Genomic DNA, 21,802 nt, shown 5'->3' on the forward strand with positions numbered 1-21,802 from the left:
CTTGCACTGTTTCCCAGAGGGCTATGGTCTTGTTCGTGGTTACGGGTGCACTCAGAGCTGCCAAATCAGTGCTCGGCTGGGCTTCTGGTTCCTCGTGTGTCTTAGTCATCTCCTAGCCTGGGTTCCTTTAAAGGGCACTGGGTCATGGTGACCTCATTGGAGAATGCTCCAGCCAGTGACCACATCCCTGGTGACATGAGCCCTGTGGTCTCTTTAGGGCAGTACACAGTAGGTGGCTTCTTGGTGACGTGGTGAGTGACCTGTGTCTCTGGGAAGCTGTCTTCTGCTGCAGTGTTGTCTCAGGCACAGGCGTGAAAGCCAGCCTCCTACCCCACTCCCAGCAACTGGGACCTTGACACCACGTGACACAATCCATCTTCTCCGTATCTTTCAAGTGGAAATTAGGAAAGAATCCCTTTTGATCGTCAGTGTTGCTTGGTCCTTTCTGCAGATTGTGACCCAGTAACGGATTCTGAAACTAAACGTGTGGGCCATCACCAGTATTTAGAAAAAACAGAAAGAGGGGCACCTGGCTGGCTCAGTTGGTAGAGCATGTGAGTCTCAATTTCAAGGTCTTGTGTTAAAGCTGCATGCTGGGCAATAAAGCCTACTTAAAAAAAAAAAAAAAACTGGAAAGGGATAGCAGTCTGCAATACGCGTAGTGAAAGTAAGTATTTTTGGGTGAAACTTTTCTTTTAGGTGTGTGTGCATGCAAGCAATCCTCCAATGACATATATTTCTTACAGTCAAAAATACCCAATCATCACACTTTATTGCATGTCTCACTTGGACTCGACAATGTCACTACCACCTCTGTTTTGCTTCTTCTTAAAGGTATGCGAAATCCAGTCAGATCAAGACCGTGTCAAGCAGCAAGATATTTTTTAAAGGAAGTAGATTTCGATATAGGTGGGTACCTGTGGTTGCATTTTGATGGTGGTTTGGGGTGGGGGCTTCCATTTTTTTCCATTTACTAAATCAGTGCTCTTCGGTTTGTATGCCTGTTTTGGTCCTCCCTTCCCATTCCACACATGTGTGACACTCATGGGCCCCCCACAAATTCCACTGTAACTTCTCTGATGGAGCAGATAAGGCCATTGTGAAGTTAAAAAAAAAAATACATGCGCACATCTCTCCCCTTCTGCTCTGAGTGTGCACAGACCTTGTGTTTCTTTTTTGCAGTGGTAAAGTTGCCAAAGAGGTGGTGGAGGCCAGCTCCAAGATTCAGAGGGAGCCTCCGGAGGTACACAGGTAGGTGGGGTGATCTCTGGAGCTCTGGGAAGCTTCAGGGATGGACAGAAGGATTTCAGGCTTGCTTTGCCAAATACTTTATATCAGGAGGGGGCATAAGGTCACCAGCTGCCTGTACACGTATCAGTATGGGCACATCTGTTTCCAGGCATCGCACCCTCGCTGTCCTGGAAATCTCTCAGGGACAGACTTGACAGGGCCATGGCGTGAGTGTGGCCCGACTCCATTCTGAGTCGCTTGCTCTGTGGGAAGTCATTGGCTTGACTGGGCCTGGAGTGTCACATGAAGAGTGTGTGTGAGGCACGGTAGTATCCTCTCCTGGCTGAGTCTGTCATCCTGCCCTCTTAGAACTGCTCTCTCTTCCTGCCTCTGTTCATCAAATGTGGCCAGTACCCATTGACCCCAACTTCTCTTAGACATTTTCACATGAGGAAGGCAGGGGGTGCTCCTTGCTTCTGGGGCTACTCACTCCCAAAGGTCTCTCAGAGAAATGAGAAACTTAGTCATTAGTGGTTCAAGAGCACGCGTCTTCGTAATGTGGCAGTCTGTTGCTGTTTGTTAAATATTCTCTTGGTCATTTTGGACTTTATATCACCATGAGACACAGATTGTTGCACGCCCTAAACCTCAGACCTGCTAAATATCTAAGGCTGAACATTCTCATCATGATGTTCTCCTTTTTGAGGGCAAGACCACCCTAAGTTAGGTTTTTTTAGGAGGTTCCCACACACAGGTTAGCACCTCTTCCTTCCTTTCCCTTTGAACTTGGAGGAGTCTCCCCTATGCTTGCATTTGCGCAGTCTCCTCTGTTTCCGGCATGACCAAGTGAGCCGGTGCCTCTTACACTATTGCCTGGGTTGTTGGGTCTCTCAGAAGTGTGGCTGAGCCAGCCTGGCCAGGCATCCAGATAGCGCTTCTCTCCCCCACCAGGGAGCAGGACTAGAGTTGGCACAGGAGCCCATGAAGATGTGTACAGAGAAGAATTCATTCCTGGTTCGGGTGACCCAGTGGGCAGTGGTCATGTGCACATCTGCAGAAGTGGTCTTTCCTGCTTCGAGAAGCAGGAAATGGCAGTAGGGTTAGGGAGCACCATAGCCAGGGAGCACCTTAGTCCAAAACCATGGAGATTTTCTAAGCTATCCCTTGATAACACTAGTCTTTTCTTTGTATTTATTTAATTTTAAGATAGTCTTTACAGTCCCTCTTCTACCACTGGTTACAAAGTGTGGCAGAAATGAAAAAGAGGAAATGATTAAAAAAAAAGTCTCATTTAACTTTCCTAGACTCGGCCAGAAATGACCTTAAGAATCACCTAATTAGATGTATCTGTAGTCTAGGGAACTTGGGTCTCAGAGTTAAAAGTTAAAGGGAAAAGATCTATCTAAAGACATAAATTCTGTTCTGTGGCAGACCTAAGCCTGTGTTCTTTGTAGCATTTGCCACCCAGAAAACCTCTGGCATTCTCTTAGAAGCTGGGAGGCAGAACAACCCCAGGGGCTCTGCTTGGGTTTTAGTCTTCTAACTTGAAGTGTGAGTGTTTGATCTTAAAGAAAAGAAGAAGAAGAAGAAATACTTGATGCTAGGGAGTTCTCTTGATAGGTCAAACACAAAGAAGAACACTGTTTTTAACAATATGCTTTCAGAGACTCATATTCCCAATATGTAAGACTTTCTAAGAGTCCTGTAATCATCTTTGGTTAATGAGATCAGAAATAATTTGAAAAAGTATTTCTTTTTTCAATTGAGATATGCATAATTTATGGGAATCAAAGATTCTCTCCTAGATCAGGGCTTCTCAAACTTTAACTTAGACAGGGGTCGCCTACGGATCTTGTTAAAATCAGATTCTGATTCATGAATCTAACCTTTCTAATGAGCTCCCCGGTGGTGGCCATGTGGCTGGTTCAGAGACCACACTTTGAGTAGCCAGGCCGTGGGAGTGAAGGGAGCAGAGTGGCCATAGTGAGAATCTTTTCCCAGATTGGACAGAACCACCAGAGCAGATGGGAAAGAAAGCATCAGTCAATTCATAGTTTCCCTTTTCTGGAATCTTCTAAAATCCCCCAGGGATGTTATTGCAAACCAGGACCTATAGGCCCTTGAGACATTGGTTCGTATACCTTTTCTTTCCCTTCTACTGACCCCTTTTATGTGTATATGAAAGCCTGTCGGGTCCACATGCTCAGAACATCTGGTCCTCAGCTTTTTGGCAGTATTTCCCAAATCTCTGACAATATAAGGAAGAATTTGTTTAAAGTAATGATGCAGAGCAAACTGTGGGAGGAAAAGTCTTGTGTCTGTTTGGTCATCTGAGTATCACTCAATGCCTAACACAGTGCTTGTCACATAGTAGAGGTCAGTACATAGTTGCTGATTGAACATGTGAACTAGGGGTGTGGGATGACAGCAGAATGCGGGCTGTTTTCCAAGACCTGAGATCTGTCCAGCTGGGGACCTTGCCCTCCCACGAGGCAATAATGCAATCGGAGCCAAGGAGGTGTACCACTTTCAGTTGCAACTTCTCATTTCTTCCCAGTGGCCAGTTGCGTGGTAGGACATTTTTTCTCTTAATCAATTAGTTTTTAATTCTTTTGGCTTCTTTGATGTGGCTGTCAAAAGTGAGAGTATAGCAATGAACTCTTTTCTCTGGCTCTGTTAATAGAAGAGCGCTCCTTTAGAATGGCAATGGTAAGGTCTCAGTTGTCTTTCCTCATGGTTGAGAGTGTACTCTTCAAAGAATGGCAAGTTCATGGGCTACTACTTTTGCTGAGGTCTATGTGTTTAAAGAGAGACAACACAGATCAAGGACACTGTCTTGAGATTTTTCTTTCTTTTTTTTTTTTCAAAAAGAGAAAAACTAACTCTCATGATTGCTCACTGATCTTTGCTGGTGATAGGATCCCCCTAGCCAATCCCTCCCAGGCTGGCTACTTGGTGAGAATCGCTCACCCATGCCAGCGGTCCAGGGAGGCAAAAAGTTGCTGCTTGATGAGCCCAGGGCTGGCTGTGTGAACCACCTGGGCACAACAGCCACCATTGGAGGACACCCAGAGGCAGCATTTGGACCTGAAACAGCACCAGTCTAGGGGTCATGAACTTGGTTGTGTTGCTTATGGGCTGGGTGGTCTAATCTTGGTTGTGTTGCTTTCAAGCTATGTGGTCTTGGGTAAGTCTCTTAACTTCTCTGATCATCAATTTACTCATCTATAAAATGAGATTCCAAATATTACTTTGCCCAACTTCTAGATTTTGTTATGGGCGTAAAAATAATGTGCTTTAAAAAGTTAGAAAGTGCCATACGAATGTGAGGTGATGTATTATTCCTGTCTCTCATCCAAAAATGGGAAGCTGGAATTTAACAGGCATGTCCTCATTAAAGCGTCTTCAGTTGGAGTTTGTATGACAGGCCAACAGCATTTGGTTCACTCAAGGACAGGTGCAGGAATTCCACGAGCCTTGTGTTAGTTGCTCTGTATTATGCCATCAGTTTTGCTTTTTTTAAAGATTTTATTTATTTGACAGAGAGAGAAGCAGTGAGAGAGGGAGCACAAGCTAGGGGAGTGGGAGAGGGAGAAGCAGGCTTCCCACGGAGCAGGCAGCTGGATGCGGGGCTCTATCCCAGGATCCCGAGATCATGTCTTGAGCCGAAAGCAGATACTTAACGACTGACCCACCCAGGAGCTCCTATGCCACATTTTTTTGGAAACAAATCCTAGAATGTCCTTACAATTTCTGAAGAAAACCTTTTTACCTCAATAGAATTCCCAGTCACTGTTTCATTGGAAAAAAGTTCTGTGCTGAATACAAAGGGGGTGAGGCATTTTGCAGAATCCATTGATGGGGGGGATTCTGAGAACAGGAAGTATGGCACAGACCCTTGGCTGGCTTGGAGAGACTCCAGCCAGAGAGGCTGTTACATCAGGACCTTGGAAGGGCAGGGTGGGAGCTGACTGGGATGCTGGCACATCTTTTAGAAGACCGCTTGACACAGTGGAACTTCATATAGCCGGAAAGCAGGACGGTAGCAGTAGTGACCAGAGTCCTCTCTGGGACACTATAGGATAAATCATGCAGGAAGGCAGTGGAGAGCACAGCAAAAGCCCTGGCTGAGAATCAGCTTACCTGAGTCTGCTTATCTGAAGTATCTCTAGGCAAGTCCTATAACTTCACCGAGTCTCAGTGTCCTCATCTATGAATATGGTATTCTCCTTGCCTGTCTCAGAGGGCCACTGAGAAAAACAAACATGGCCAAGTATATAAACCACTTTGTAAACTAAAAAAAGCACCATCACATTCTGGCATTACATTTATGGGTAGTGGTAGTATAACTTGCTGGTGGCTCTTGCTCGAAATGAAACCAGGATCAGCTGGCAGCTTTAAGAAGGTTGCAAGGAGAGAGGAAACCTGTAGTCTACAGGGGTTGATGGAGACAGTGTGAGAGACAGGCATTTTGATTCTGGTTTTGATAATCTTGCCCTTTAGCTGTTCCAGTACCCAATACCAAGGTCTGGAGCCCCAGATCCTTTGTGCTCCAGGGAAACTCTCGCGTTGTGTTCACCTTTGGATTTATCTGAGTCTTGTACTTAGTGGGAGGCAGTGTTCACCTCTGAGTCATAGAACTGGAGAGATTCAGGGTTGTAATTGACTGTGTGGCCTAACCCTCAGCAGACCCTAAACCCCGTTGACCCTGGCCAAAGGCCTCCACTACAGTGTGGCAGTAGAAGCCTGTAAGCATGGGTGCTGAGTTCGCATCCTCCCCACCTCCCAGTGCCCAGCAGGCTCACATGGGCGAGCTCAGCCTGTCCCAATACCGGGCAAGCAGCCAGATGTTGCAGTGTTGGCACTGGAGGGGGGCAGGGAGCAGGATGCTTTATATCTCCAAGTGAAAAGTGTTGGGATGGGGCACTGCTGTGGAGAAAAAGATCCTCCATAAAGGCTCGTTACAGGCCCTCCTTGATGAAATGCAGTAATTTCTGGGGGATGGAACTGCTGCCAGTCAGTTGGCAGGGTGGCCAGAGGTGGGGCAGAGAGATTCGTGCAACAATGGAAAATGGGCTTTTCTGAGGTCAGGAACCTCCATGGTCCACACAAACATGGCGGCATGTGCTTTGCAGAGCTAGAACAGCAGCTCAGTCATGAGGGCTGTAGGGCCAGAGGAAATCCCATGAAAGCTCAAAAAATGAGGACCCTCCCTCCCTCCCTCCCTCCCTTCCTTCCTGCCTTCCTTCTGTCTGCAAGGAAACGCTGTCTCCATTTCTTTCCTTGTCAACCCTGCCATGCTTGCCAGAGACCCCTTGGCCATGATTATCCTACATGGGATGCACGCTTTTCCAACTGTGGCTGTAGCACATTAATGAGTCATGAAAATAGACTAGCACTTCAAACAAAATGAAATAGAATGAGGGGGGAATAAGTGAATCACACATAACAAGAGTTACTGTGGTTGCATGAAACATTGCTTTACTTGTGTCTTCCCGTGTGGGTACAAAGAAATGACATAAAATTTCTTAATGGGGGTGTCCGTCAAAAAGTCTGAAAATCGTAGTTCTAGAGAGTGAGTTACTTCATGCAAGGACCATGGCTCACTGGAACAAGACAGATCATCTGATGTATATGTATCAGCTGCAAATAAGTAGTTGTAGAGTGAAATGATGAAGGACGGGACTCCATGGTTAAGCAAGTCTTCATCATTTTTTCCCCTCCAGCGCCAGTTGTGGGGGGTACTAGGTTCTTCTCCTTCCCTGTCCTGTGCCAAACAGAAATGCCTAAGCTATAAGATAGTCCTGTAACCAACCTGGGGAAGCCAGGATTGCATTCAATTTACTTCAATTTTGAATGTGAGCAGCCCTTAATAAGATACCTAGGGAGGCTCTGTAAGGCACACCAGAATGGCTAGATCAGTCTGCGCCCTTAAGGTGCTTTGCCAAGGTGGAGCTGATTATTACAGCAGTAATGGCAGAGAGACAGAGGTGCCAAATGCCATGAGATGTGAAAGAAGGGAGAGTAGTGTGAGGAGAGAGAAAGAGAACAAATGAAAATGTGTCATGAGGGTCATCCAAGGGAGCATCAAAGTCTTAGGAGACATTGGGCACCATCTTTGAAGAGTGGGTTGGTTTGGGTTTTGAGAGGAGACACTGGACACTGTCTTTGAAGAGTGAGTTGGTTTGGGTTTTGACAGGAAACATGAGGAGGAGAAGGGTGCTGAAACACCCAATGGAGGTACCCTACCTCCCTATCTTTCAGAGCAGACAGCTGGTCTTCCTGCAGCAGGTGGTGTGGATGGGTTTCCTGCTATCAGCCAACAATCTTGACGAGATGCTCGTACATTTTCCTTGCCATCTGCTGCCCTTTGCAGCCAATAACAAGTGTATGCTGCCTTCAGAAGCAGAGCTTCGGTGGCTGGCTGGTGAGAGGGCTGTGAATCTGAATGGGAGTATTAAACATAGATATTAAATATTGGACATCTAGCAACAGCAAGGTAGCTCGAGGCTGTCTGACTGGGTTATGTTTTCATTTTTGGTTTCTTGGTGGTTAAATTACTTTGAGCCATGCCCTTCATTCACTTTTCTGTGTATCTAGTTCAGTGACACCTGCCTCCCATGTCGTTTTCAGTGTCCGTGTTGTCACCTCGTATGCCTCAGTCTGGTGATTTATGGGGAAATAAGTTTTTTCACTATGTTGCGTTAGAATACACAGGACATTCTGTCAGAACTTAAATAAAAAGGGCTGTCTCTCCTAAGTTTTATGTTGTCTTTACCACTGGCCTCACCCACTGTGGGAGTCTAGAGACAGTTCCCAACTTGGATAGCTGACCAAGATGGAGGAGCTGACATTCGCAATGAAAACCAATTCCCTCTGATTTGTGTCTGTTTTCAGAACCAGTATGACTCAGAGCCGCAGTTCCTACTCCTTGAACAAACAGCTCATCATTAACATGGAGCCCCTGAAGCCCCTGCTGCCTTCCCCCAATGAGCAAGAAGAGGAACTTCCATTGGGTGAGGGTAAGTACCCTTCCTTCCAGAAGCTGGCATTGTAGGCTTACCATGACGGGACGAGTGAGGCTCCAATCCTGAGTTCCTAGGTAATGTTTGGGGTTGGGGACGGAATGAATCATAAACTATTTCTTATAAGTAAGCTGTTTGCTGCTGGAAGACTGTATTATTTTGAGAGTTATAAAGTTTCTCCAGGAAAAAGCCCATGGATACTAAGTAGTCCTAAAAATTATGTGTTAAAGCAGTAATGCTGTTAGCCCCCCCACTGTCCAGTGTGTTAGCCACTCGCAATGCATGGCTATTTAAAACTAAGTTTAAATTCATTAAAATTAAAAATTCAGTTCTAGTCACATAAACTGCATTTCCAATGAGTAATAGCCACATTGGCTAATGGCTGCCATCATGGAGAGGTCAGACCAAGAACATTTCCACCACTGTAGAAAGTTCTATTGAATGGTAAGTTTTTATTATAATTAAATTAGTGGTTGTAAAGAATTCTCTGTAAGTCTTTATATTGGTCATTCTGTTCTGCCTCACTATTTCTTCATACTTACATTCCTTTTTCTGAGGCCTTTCTCTGATAGTTTTGATATAAGCTAAAACACATATAGTCCATCTCAACCCAAAAGTTGTATTTTTAAGGACTCTGCTATATGTGCATCTAGGCCTTTTTGGCTTTTAAGGACTTTACTTCCTTCAGGGACGAATCTATCCACACTGTTTGCTGGAGACATTTCATGAGGCAAATCGCACACATGAATTATCAAGGTATATTCTAAAATGCACTCAAAATAAAGTTATTGGAACCCTGAACACAAACACAACATGATTTTCCTTAGTGACTTGGGTTTCATCACTTAAAATATGGATACTGGGTGGTTTCAAGAGGGCAGATCTCTCTGTCCTCAAAAGACCTCCTTTACCTGTAGCTTCGATTCTCGAATCCTGTCCGCTGGGGAAAACCCTGCAGCCTGTAATGAGAGTATGGCTTGATGAAAATACCCTTGGGAGAAGGAGCAGCAGGTACTTCACACTGAAGTGCAAATAATTTTTAGTAAATCTTTTCCTGAGAGGAAGCTTAATGGCTAAGAGGAGAACTGGACAGCTTAGATGCCCCAAATTCCTTGAGTGGAAAGAAAGCATTGCAAGATAGGAAGTGTGGGGCCTCCGGAGACATCCTTATCCCCAGCTGAGCCACAAGGTGATGACAAGGAGAATGGCCTTGGTCTACTCCTGGCCTGTGCTCTTGGTCTTAGCAACTATCTCTATAAGTTCCCAAGGGTTTCTGGGTCCATGTTGCTTGTCTATATTTTCTAGCACCCTGTCTGATTTTATATGTTTTTCACCTGTAATAAAAGTAGCTTTCATTTCTGATCTCTAGGGATTTTTCTGAACTTCCTCCTGTAGAGAAGGAAAAATTCTTCCTCTTTAAGGTCTTTCAGCTGGACCAAGAGAAAACCCTCAAGTTTTATTATGTGCACATGGAGGCCCCAGAATGAAATTGAGACCTAAAGAAGTGATTAAAGCAGGCAGTTTTTATACGTTTTAGACAAAGAGACAATAAATTTGGGAGGAATTGACAGGATAAAGAAAACAGGTGTTTGGGAGCTTTAATTATTAGGGAATTCTAAGCAGACATTAGGCTAGGGTCTAGTAGATTGGAAAAAAATAACAAGGTTTGTATAGCTTTCTCAGCTTTGAAGTCCTTATCTCTGGTGATAAGGATTTTTTTTTTTTTTGAAGGTTTTATTTATTTATCAGAGAAAGAGACAGACAGAGTGTAAGCAGAGAGAGGGAGAAGCATGCTCTCTACTGAGCAAGGAGCCCGATGCAGGACTCGATCCCAGAACCCTGGGGTAATGACCTGAGCTGAAGGCGATGCTTAACTGGCTGAGCTACCCAGGGGCCCTGACAAGGATATCCTTTTGCTTCTCATTAGAGGGAGGGTGTTTTTCATAACGGAGATTTGTTTCCTGCTCTCAGAGAGACAGAGGAGGGTCCAAGTGACCTTGCACTGGTCACTTACCAAGTAGCTTCAATTCAAAATAATCAATATGAACTGTGATACATTTTGAGTGGCTTGCCCTTGACCCCTACATATTTCTGTACCTGGAATATTTGGTTTAATGGAAATCCCTTTCTCTGGAGGTCATGATTCTCCCAAGGTTGAATGGAGAAGAGAAAAGGAAAAGGAACAACCCAAGCCTGGAGCTGTGACTGTGTTTTGTCTACAAAGGTGGAAACCTAGATGGGAACAAATATTCCATGGGGAATATGGAAGTCAGGCCACTCTGGCCCTAGGAGTCACCCCTCAGGATATAACAGGGAACTGGGCAAGCTTCCCCCTGGGCCCTTTACCCCATTCAGTTAAAAGTCATTTTGCTCCATTTTCTCTAATGAGGTTCCACTGCTAAATCCTAACCTTAACTTTAACACAAACGCTGTAGACAAGAGACACATATATAATTATATGTGTTATAATGAACTGCAGTTATAATGTTATTGTTATAATGAACTGCAATAAAAATAAAAATTTTCATGATATATGATAAGAATCCATAAACAACCTTTTCAGTTTTTCCAGTTGCTTAAAGAAGAATCTTAAATTCTTTCACCAGCTATAAAGTCAAACTGATAGGTTACTCTCTTAAAAAGTCCAAAATGGCTCTATAAATGTCTAATAAAACTTTTTTTATTAGGCAGTCCCCTTATGGGAATCTTGTGGGTTTTGAAGCTCAGGCAAATCCGATCAATCTCCAGGATATAGAATCAACTTAAAAGGGAAAGAAGTAAAAGTGGCAGTATTGTTAAGTGTCTAGTGGATGGAATGATCTTCTCAGTCTAAAAAAGGGAGCAAAATCATTTTAGGTCCCGTGAAATTCAGAGTTAGGATTCCCACAGTGAAACTAGCTCTTTGTTTTTGTTTTTGTTTTTGTTTTTTTAAGATTTTATTTATTTGACAGAGAGATCACAAGTAGGCAGAGAGGCATGCAGAGAGAGGGGGGAAGTAGGCTCCCTGACGAGCAGAGAGCCCCATGTGGGGCTCTATCCCAGGACCCTGAGATCATGACCTGAGCTGAAGGCAGAGGCTTTAACCCACTGAGCCACCCAGGCGCCCCAAGCTCTGTGTTCTTGATACCATCATATCTCTGTTAACTATTTTAGAGTCTGATTCTGCTCCATGTCTTGTCTTTGAGTATCAGGCAGTGGGATTTAGACATTCCATAGGGATGAATATTTTATAGATTTGTATTTCTCTGGTATATAAAGACAAAAGAGGCAGAGACCACCGCTTTAAACAAAGATATCTCCAGCTTTGTGGATGGACTGTGTTTCTTAATACATACAGTGTAATGAATTTAGTTTCATCTTTGTATTTTGATATTGTAGTGCTTTTTATGCTTCACCAAGAGCCAAATTGAAAGAAGCTAGGAATTCATTCATTCCTTAATGCAACATCTATGACAAATACAACCAGTACAACTGTTAGACCACACTTAGTGTGTGCAGGTTACTGTAGCCTTATAAAGATGTAGATGCTGTCTTCCTCAAGGCTCACAGCCTGTTGGTGAGACACCAGTGAAATCACAGAGGTGATGAGTAGGTTCTGGCCTTGCCAGTTGAAGGTGTACTCACTTTTCTGTGTGCCTCGTGAGATCTCAGTGCTTCAAGCTACCTGGAGAGTGTCTTGTTCCCCTTTAGTCGGATTAGTGTGTCTGACATAAAACTGACTGACAGGCAGAGGGAGTTGTGAGTGGCCTGATCTGCCTACACTGGTTGCTGGTGTGGCTTTGGAGAAGAAAGGTCAGGGAAAAGTGAAAGGGCAGGCAAACTCAAGAAAGGACCGGATCATGATGGGTCTCCGTGACTTGCTAAGGAGAGTTTAGACTTGAACCAGAGGGTACTTGGGAGGCACTGGAGGATTTCAGCTGTGGCAATGACCTGATTGGAATTATGGTTTATATCATTTGTGGGGTAAAGGGGGCAGATTTGAGGCAGGTGTGGCTGGAGCAGGGGTTTTCAGTGTCAGTACCATTGACATCTGAAGTTGGATCATTTTTTGTTGGGGACTGTTCTGAGCTTTGTAGGATGTTGAGTGGCATCCTTGGCTTTTACCCAGCAGATGCCAGTAGTACCCCACCTGTCTTGATAACCAAAAATGTCTCCAGGTGTTGTCAGGTGTCCCCTGGAGAACAAAATAGCCCCCTGACTGAGACTCTCTGGGTTGGAGGCAGAGAGACCACACAGGAACCTTTGCACAAGCCCAGAAAATAGGTAACCAAGGGCTGAATGAGACAGAGGGAGTGGACTCAGGAGGAGGCAGTGCGTCTAAGCTAATAAAGTGGTAGAGTTGTTGAGAAGGGCTCACTGCTTCCCCTGGCAGGTGGGCAGCCCGGGGACTCCTGTCCAGGCTCTGCCCTTGTCTCTGAGACTCTGAGAGTGACCTCTGTAAGGAAGAGACTGCTGAGGCACAGGAAGGCTTAAGTGACATTGGAGCCCTTGAGAGAGTTACACACTGTGCATTGCTTTGCTGAGCTTCAGACGTGGAGTGGAGAATGCTGGGACATCACTATTCCCCAACTCTGTATAGTGGTTCAGATTCTTATTTGGGGGTATTTCAAATCACACGTTTTGGAACTGGATCCAAGAACAGGTCAAGGCTGACAGTCTGAGTTAAAAGAGTTGTCTTGTTAGGAATTTTTTAAAAAAGGCTGGGAGAAGAAAGAAGGTCCTAACCGTGACCCTTGGAGGCACAGTCTCTGTGAGGTCCTGGGAAGATCCTGGCACCTTCTCTCACATGGGTGCCATGGTGGTAGCGTTTGTGCAGCCATCATGACTCTCCGGGGTTGTAACCACTCATTTGTCTGACAAGCTCTTTCTATTCTGCCTAGAGCTTCATGCTTCTCAAAGACAGCTGTGGAGAGCATGATTGCCCAGATTAGCCCAGTGGCACTCTGGGAGAACGTGTGACCCCATTCATTCACACGACAGGACAGCTGGAGGATTAGCTGTGAAGTATGGGCTGTGTCTGGGTAGAGAAAAAAACAAAATCCGCTCCTAGGCACCGCTAGGCAACAGGGAAGTTCAGTACTGCCCCAGAGTTGCTCAGTTACAGGATCCAAGTAGATTAATGCTATGGAAAACTTTCTCTGAGAATGGGCAGTCCATTTGCAAAGTGTCATGAGGAACTTACGAAAATTTCGGGAGGGGGCGCCTTGGTGGCTCAGTCATTAAGCATCTGCCTTTGGCTCAGGTCATGATCTCAGGGTCTTGGGATCGAGCCCTGCATTGGGCTCCCTGCTGAGCAGACAGCCTGCTTCTCCCTCTCCCTCTGCTGCTCTCCCAGCTTGTGCATGCGTGCTCTCTGTCAAATAATAAAATCTTTGAAAAAAAAAAAAATTTCAGGAGAAGAAAAAAATTGAAAGTGGGAATTGTTCAGGGTAAAAATGGTATTTTAAGGAGTCATTAGTCTGAATAAAATCACATGCCATATGGAGATACGGTCTCCATAGTGTAGGTAGCAATATGCTTGGTGGAGTGTATTTTTTGTTACAGGAGAATGCTGGACTATGGTAAAGAAAGTGAATACAGTAATCACGTGGGACTTTGTAGCTGGCAATTAGTGACACCCAGTGAACATCACCCTGGTCTACCAGAGCAGTGGGCAGGCAGGCATAAATAAATAGGCAGGAAACCATGCTTTCTTCCCCATGATAGAAAAAACTACATAAGAATTGAAAGTGTTTGACACCCTCTTGCTAGCAAACAAAAGCACAGTGGAGACACCCGAAATTCCATAAGGGTGGCTTGAAGCTGCACTTGCTGCTTGAGAACTTTATTTGCTTCTTGCACTTGCTTCTTCTTGCACTTGATTGAGAATGTGCCTACACCTGTGAAATAGGTTGAAAATGAAAGTGATCATGGAAAAGATGGAATAGAATAGATGGAGATTAAGGAGAGTGGTAAAACTAGCTCTCTTATGCCACCATTTAGCTGTGTGTGTGTGTGTGTGTGTGTGTGTGTGTGTGTCCCTGGAAGTGTTTGTGTGTGTTTGTGCATGGGTGTTTGAGTGCGTGCACGTGTCACAGATGGGGCTCTGTGTGTGCAGAGGCGAGGATGTGTTTAAAGGGTTGTTTACGCTGTCTAGCCCTAACCATAGATTGCTTAAGATGATGTCATTGAAATTCCAGAAAGTCTGTGTGTTCACCCATGGAAGGTATCTTGAGCATGTGAAAGGATTATTGTCCTCCTCATCAACCATGCTCTATCCTTGACCCCCTCTTTTCCAAGCCAACACATAACAGGCGACCTATGGGGCCTACTGCATTTTTGCATCTTAGGGTCTTTCTTTTATTTTTATCTGAGTATAGTTGACACACGATGTTACATTATTTCAGGTGTGCAGCCTAGTGATTTGACAAGTCTACACATTGTGCTCAGCTCCCCACAAGTGTAGCTGCCATCTGTCACCATACAACCCTATTGCATTATCACTGACTTTATGTCATGTCTTATATTCCCCGATTTGTTCATTCCATAACTGGAAGCCCGTGTCTCCCTCTATCCTTCATCTGTTTTGCCCATCCTTCCCTCCAGCCCTCTGGGAACCATCAGTTTGTTCTCTGAATTTATAGGTCTGATTCTGCTTTATGTTGGTCTGCTTATTCATGTATTTTTTTAGATTCCATATATGAATGAAATCATATGGTATTTGTTTTTCTCCATCTGACTTACTTCACTTAACATGATACCCTCTAGGTCCATCCATGTTGTCACAAATGGCACAATTTCATCCTTTTTAATGGCTGCATAGTATATGTATATACCACATCTTCCTTATCCATTCATCTACTGGTGGACACTTAGCTTGCTTCCATATCTTGGATATTGCAAATAACTCTGCAAGAAACATAGGGATGCATATATTTTCTTGAATTAGTGTTTTGCTTCTACTAGGTAAATACCCAGTAGTGAAGCTACTTAATCATATACTATTTCTATTTTTAATTTTTGAAGAGCTTCCATATTGTTTTCCATAGTGGTTGTACCAATTTACATTCTCATCAACAGTTTACAAGGGTTTTTTTTTTCTCTCTACATACTCACCAATTCTTGTTATTTCTTGTCTTTTTGATTTTTGCTATTCTGATAGGTGTGAGCTGATATCTCATTGTGGTTTTGATTTGCATTTTCCTGATGATTAGCAACCTTGAGTATCTTTTCATATGCCTGTTGGCCATCTGTATGTCTTCTTTGGAAAAATGTCAATTCAAGTCTTCTGCCCATTTTTTAATTAGATTTTTGGGTTTTTTGATGTTGAGTTATGTAAGTTCTTTATTCATTTTAGATACTAACCTTTTACCAGATATACCATTTGCAAATATGTTCTCCCATTCAGTAGATTGCCTTTTCTTTTTGTTGATTGTTTCCTTCACTGTGCAGAAGCTTTTCATTTTGACGTAGTTCCAGTAGTTTATTTTTGCTTTTTTGTGTGTGTTTCCCTGCTTGTGTGTGTTTGTTTTGCTTTTGCTTGTCTTGGGAGACATGTCTAGAAAAATAATATTATTGCCAATGTCAGAGAAATTACTGCCCATGCTCTCTTCCAGGATTTTTATAGTTTCAGGTCTCACATTTGGGTCTTTAATCCATTTTGAGTTTATTTTTATGTATGGTGTAAGAAAGTGGTCCCGTTTCATTCTTCTGCGATGTCACTGTCCAGTCTTCCCAACACCAGTTGTTGAAGAGACTGTCTTTTTCCCATTGGATATTCTTGCCTCCTTTGTCATAGATTAGTTGACCATATAATTGTGAGTTTATTTCTGGGGTCTCTATTCTATTCTATTGATCTTTGTGACTACTTTTTGTGCCCGTACCATGCTGTTTTGATTACTGCAGATTTATAGTATATCTTAAAATCTGGGATTCTGATAACTCCAGCTTTGTTCCTCTTTCTCAAGATTGGTTCAGCAATCTTCATTATTATTTATTATTATTTGTTCTAGTTCTGTGAAAAATGCTGTTGGTATTTTGATAAGGATTACATTGCATCTGTAGATTGCTTTGGGTAGTATGGACATTGTAACAATAGTAATTCTTCCAATCCATGAACATGGGCTATCTTTCCATTTGCTTGTATCATCTTCAGTTTTGTTTTTTTTTTTCCATGAACGTTTTATAGTTTTCAGAACACAGGTCTTTCACCTGTTTGGTTAAGTTTATTTCTAAGTATTTTATCCTTTTTGGATAATGTGGAAATCCCTTTCTCTGGAGATCATGATTCTCCCAAGGTTGAATGGAGAAGAGAAAAGGAAAAGGAACAACCCAAGCCTGGAGCTGTGACTGTGTTTTGTCTACAAAGGTGGAAACCTAGATGGGAACAAATATTCCATGGGGAATATGGAAGTCAGGCCACTCTGGCCCTAGGAGTCACCCCTCAGGACATAACAGGGAACTGGGCAATTGTTTTCTTAATTTCTCCTTCTACTTTGTTATTAGTACCCAATTAGTACTGATTCATACCAATAACTGGGTATTAATTTTGTATCCTGCAACTTTCCTGAATTCATTTATTACTTTTAGCAGTGTTTTGGTAGAGTTTAAGGGTTTTCTGTATATAGTATGTCATCAGCAAATAGTGACAATTAAACTTCTTCTTTACCAATATGGAAGTATTTTTTTCAAAAGATTTTTTTTTTTTAAATTTTAGAGAGAGAATAGGGAGAGAGGCAGAGGGAGATTGAGAGAGAGAGAGAATTCTCAAGCAGACTCCCCACTGAACAGGATCCCAACTTGGGGCTTGATCCCAGGGTCCCTGAGGTCATGACTTGAGCTGAAATCAAGAGTCAGATGCTTAACTGAGTCATTCAGGCACCCCAGTATGGATGCATTTTATTTCTTGTCTGATTGTTGGGGCTAAGACTTCCAGTACTATGTTGAATAAAAGTGGCAAAAGTGGACATCCTTGTCTTGTTGCTGATCTTAGAGGAACAGCTCTCAGTTTTTCTCCACTGAGTAGCTTGTGGTTTTGTAATTCATGGTCCTTATGTTGAGGTATGTTCCCTCTAAGTCCACGTTGTTGAGACTTTTTTTATCATGAATGGATGTTGAGTTTCATCAAATGCTTTCTCTGGCACCTGTGAGGTGATCATAGGGTTTTTATCCTTCATTTTCTTCCTGTGGTGTATCACACTGATTGATTGGCAGCTTTTGAATCATCCTTGCAACCCCAGAATAAATCCCATATGATCATGGTGAATAACCCTTTTAATGAAGTGTTAAATGTGGTTTGCTGATACTATGTTGAGGATTTTTGTATCTATATTCATCATGGATATTGGCCTATAGTTTTCTTTTTTTGGTCTTATTGTTGGTTTTTGTATCAGGGTAATACTGGTCTCATAGAATATATTTGGAAGCTTTCCCTTCTCTTCTATTTTTTTGAATAATTTCAAGAAAATAGGTATCAACTCTTATTTCACTGTTTTATAGAATTCACCTGTGAATCCATCTGGTTCTAGACTTTTATTTTTTGGTAGTTTTTTTTTAATAACAAATTAAAGTTTGTTATTAGTGATCTGTCCAGATTTTCTATATCTTTCTGATTCAATTTTGGAAGACTCTTTATAGGAATTTATCCATTTTTTTCCAGTTTGTTGACATATAATTTTTTATAGTATTCTCTTATAATCTTCTGTATTTCTGTGGTGTCAGTTGTTATTTTCCTGTTGCTTCTCGTTTTATTAATTTGGGTTCTTTTTCTTTTTCCCTCAATGGGTCTGGCTAAAGGTTTATCAGTTTTGTGTATCTTTTCAAAGAACCAGCTCTTGGTTTCATTGACCTTTTCTACTGCTCTATTTCACTTGTTCATTCTCTGATCTTTATTATTTCTTTCCTTCTACTCACCTTAGGCTTGTTTACTCTCCTTTTTCTAGTTGCTTTAGCTGTAAGGTAGATTGAGGATTTTCTTGTTTCTTCAGGTGGACTTGTATAACTTTATTTCCCTCTTAGAGTTGCTTTCACTGCATTTCTAAAATTTAGGCTAGACTACTGTGTTTTCATTTTCATTTATCTCTATTTTTAAATTTCTTCTTTGATTGCTTTGTTGACGCACCAGTGGTTTAGTATCATGTTGTTTAGCTTCCATGTGTTTTTGTTTTTTTCCAGTTTTTTTTTTTTTTCTCGTACTGATTTCTAGTTTCATACCATTGTGGTCAGAAAGAATGTGTGGTATGATTTCAATATTCTAAATTTTTTGAGCCATGTTTTGTGGCCTAACATGATATCTTCTGGAGGATGTTTCATGTATACTTGGAAAGAATGTGTATTCGTTTGTTTTTGGATGGTATATATGTTATGTCCATTTGATCTAATGTGTCAAAGACACTTACTGATTTTTTGCCTGGATGGTCTATCCACTGATTTAAGTGGGGTATTAAAAGACCCCTTACTATCATTGTATTACCATAAATTTCTTTTTTTTTTTTTAAGATTTAATTTATTCATTTGATAGACAGAGGTCACAAGTAGGCAGAGAGGCAGGCAGAGGGAGAGAGGGGGAAGTAGGGAGCCTGACTCGGGGCTCAGTCCCAGGACACTGAGATCATGACCCGAGCCTAAGGCAGAGGCTTAACCCACTGAGCCACCCAGGTGCCCCGTATTACCATAAATTTCTTTATGTCTGTTACTATTTGCTTTATATATTTAGGTGCTCTACTATTGGGTGCATAGGTATTTACAGTTGTTATATCCCCTTGTTGGATTGATCCCTTTATCATTATGTAATGCCCTTATCTCTTATATGGTCTTTGTTTTAAAGTCTATTTTGTTGATGTAAGTATTGCTACCACAGCTTTTTTATATTTTTCACTTTTACATGGTAAATGTTTTTTCATCCCTTCACTTTCAGTGCATGTGTCGTTACATCCAAGGTGAGTCTCTTGTAGGCAACATACAGCTGGATCTTTTTTTTTTTTTTTCCCATTCCACTCCATTTGTTAGTCTTTCAAAGTCCTACAAGGCAGAGCCAGTCATACACTAATACAGTTGCTCCAGTCACATCACTGGTGAGGTCTCTAACAGCCCGAGGCTGCTATGATTATACTGCCTCTGAATTCCTTTCCATTCTCTACTACATCTATTCCCCTTCCTGCTGGTCTGATGTGCCAGTTCTTTTCCTTCTTTTCTTCCTTTGTGGAGTTCCATGGCTATGGCTCAGTCATATGTACCCACTTCTCTTGGCTTCAGTGTCTTTCTTCCTTGCCATCCCCCCCACCTTGTGCTAAGTAATTTTCTTCCCTTGACTTAGGGTAGGTCAGGATGTGCATTAGGAATAATGCACTGGTCTTTTTGAAATTTCTTTTATGTGGTATTTCATCAAACAGCAGGAGCTGCTCATAAACCCTATGGAACCACATTTTCCCTCGTGGTTACTGCTACCTGGTGACGGCAGACCAATTAGCACCAGTTCTAATTGCACTTGTCCCTGCCACAGGCTTTGTGCTTGCTATTTGTTTTTCTTTTCTTATTGTAAAACTGATTATGATCTAGAAAATTTAGAAAATACTAAAACAGAAAAAAATCACCTCCTAGATTGTCCCACTTCTTAGAGGTAATCAATATAAATGTGTTAGCAGTTTCCTTCCCTGTGCATTTTAATGCCATGCAATCATCTCTTGTGTACAGTTTTTTAATTTTCTGCTTTGTTTGCTTACTGTTGAAAGCATTAGTGCATAAAGATAGACCATAAATTGAACTCTAGGTCAAACAGTGAATTGGGAGCACATTTAACACAGATGCAGATAAATGGATTAATACCCCGAATAAGAAGAGACTCCTAAAAAGGCTCTTTCAGGGGCGCCTGGGTGGTGGCTCAGTGGGTTAAAGCCTCTGCCTTCAGCTTAGGTCTTGGTCTCAGGGTCCTGGGATCGAGCCCCACATCGGGCTCTCTGCACGGCGGGTAGCCTGCTTCCTCATCTCTCTCTGCCTGACTCTCTGCCTACTTGTGATCTCTGTCTGTCTAATAAATAAATAAAATCTTTAAAAATAAAAATAAAAAGGCTCTTTCAAGCATCTTTTTAGCGTTGCACAAGTTTGGGTTCTCCTGAACTTTTTCATGTAATGGCACCCCCAGTCTCCCACTGCTGATAGTCAGCAGCCAAACCTGCTTCTGTAGGAGCTAGGAGCCACCACAGAGCAGAGGAAAACATCTCGGTTTACTTACAACTGCAGTATTAGATTGGCAAAGTCAAAATTCAGAATTTGGTATCACATCTGTTGAATTCTGGAAGTTTGGGGCGGCAACTCCTATAGGGTAGGAGATGCAAAGAATGACTTGGGGCCAAGATAAAGGCCTGAGTGAGCTCTACTAGTTCACGTTTGTGAACTCTTCAAAAGTTTGCCAACTTCCCTTTTTGTGCTTTTTTCTGGGGTTGGTTTCATCTTTGGAACTTTGGTTTCTGGTATTTACTGGCTGCTCAAGTACTAAGAAGTGTGTTCACTTGAAGGAGATCTTTGAAATGTTAAGTATTTACTGGGCTGTAAGGAAGCTAAATGCCTTGGTTCCGATGCCATTTAAGCACATTATATCTTGCAAGGGTTTTAGATTTTACATCATAAGACACCAACAGTGTGAATCATTTCAGTTCTATCATTGGCTAATTCCCTTGAACTGTTCATTTTATGAATCACCGTATTCCTCAGTGTAAACATAGCATTGCTTTGTGTAGCTTCTCTGTGTCTGGGCCTTGATGCCTTGGACAAGCAGGGAAATACATGCTCTGGTCTTGGCCCCTCCCACCAGGCAGCGAGGTGACTATAGACCAGAAGCTCCACTTTTCCAAGACTCATTTTTATTGGCTATAAGGTAAGAAGAGTGGACTTGAATACCTCTTGCTACTTTCTAGCTCTAAACTCGATTCTTTTGCTTAATATCAAAGTCAAATTCCAAGGCCAAGACTTGCAATCTTCTATAATGAGAACAGGAACTTGGCCTCAGGAATATTTTTTGCAGCTTTTGGTGGCTAGAGGGAACGTTGAGGATGGTCTGGCACAGGTATCTACAAGCTATCGCGTGTGGTTGGCCTAATGCCCTTTTTTTTCCCTAGCCCAAGACCTAATGGTTATATTTTAAATGATTATATAAGTACCTACATAATATCCTTGATTTTAGCTCTTGGCTGTCAAAGCATCAGATTTGCTGTCTGGGCCTTGAGAGGAGAAGTTTGCCAGTCTCTGATTTAGCACCCCTGACCCTCTTGGTCTTCTATACACGAGAAAGCCCAGAAGGAAGACAGTTTGCACAAAGTCACTAGCTGGATAAGTAGCAGGGTGGGAATTGGGTCTCGGCTGTCAGATTCCTGGCCCGGGTATTTTAGATGACGTCAAACACACCTAAAATGGCCAAAACAGAACCAGTGCCCAAAGAACTGCATTTCCCCTTCCTTCCTTCCTTCCTTCCTTCCTTCCTTCCTTCCTTTCTTTCTTTCCCTTTCTTTCTTTCTTTCTTTCTTTCTTTCTTTCTTTCTTTCTTTCTTTCTTTCTTTCTTTCTTTCTTTCTTTCT

At 42.6% G+C, this 21,802-nt stretch overlaps 1 protein-coding gene across 2 annotated transcripts in view; it reads left to right on the plus strand.

Moving 5' to 3' along the window:
* FRMD3 (FERM domain containing 3) overlaps nt 1-21,802 on the plus strand; it is a 302,093-nt gene that overhangs the window by 232,492 nt on the left and 47,799 nt on the right. For both annotated transcript variants that reach the window (XM_032840452.1, XM_032840453.1), the window contains exons 11-13: nt 835-909; nt 1,183-1,251; nt 8,128-8,252. In XM_032840452.1, coding sequence (XP_032696343.1) covers nt 835-909; nt 1,183-1,251; nt 8,128-8,252 — 269 coding nt within the window. The remainder of the gene's footprint in view (nt 1-834; nt 910-1,182; nt 1,252-8,127; nt 8,253-21,802) is intronic.

This window comes from Lontra canadensis, unplaced genomic scaffold (assembly GCF_010015895.1).
Source record: "Lontra canadensis isolate GAN:19392208 unplaced genomic scaffold, GSC_riverotter_1.0 scaffold113, whole genome shotgun sequence".
In the NCBI taxonomy this organism is placed as follows: domain Eukaryota; kingdom Metazoa; phylum Chordata; class Mammalia; order Carnivora; family Mustelidae; genus Lontra; species Lontra canadensis.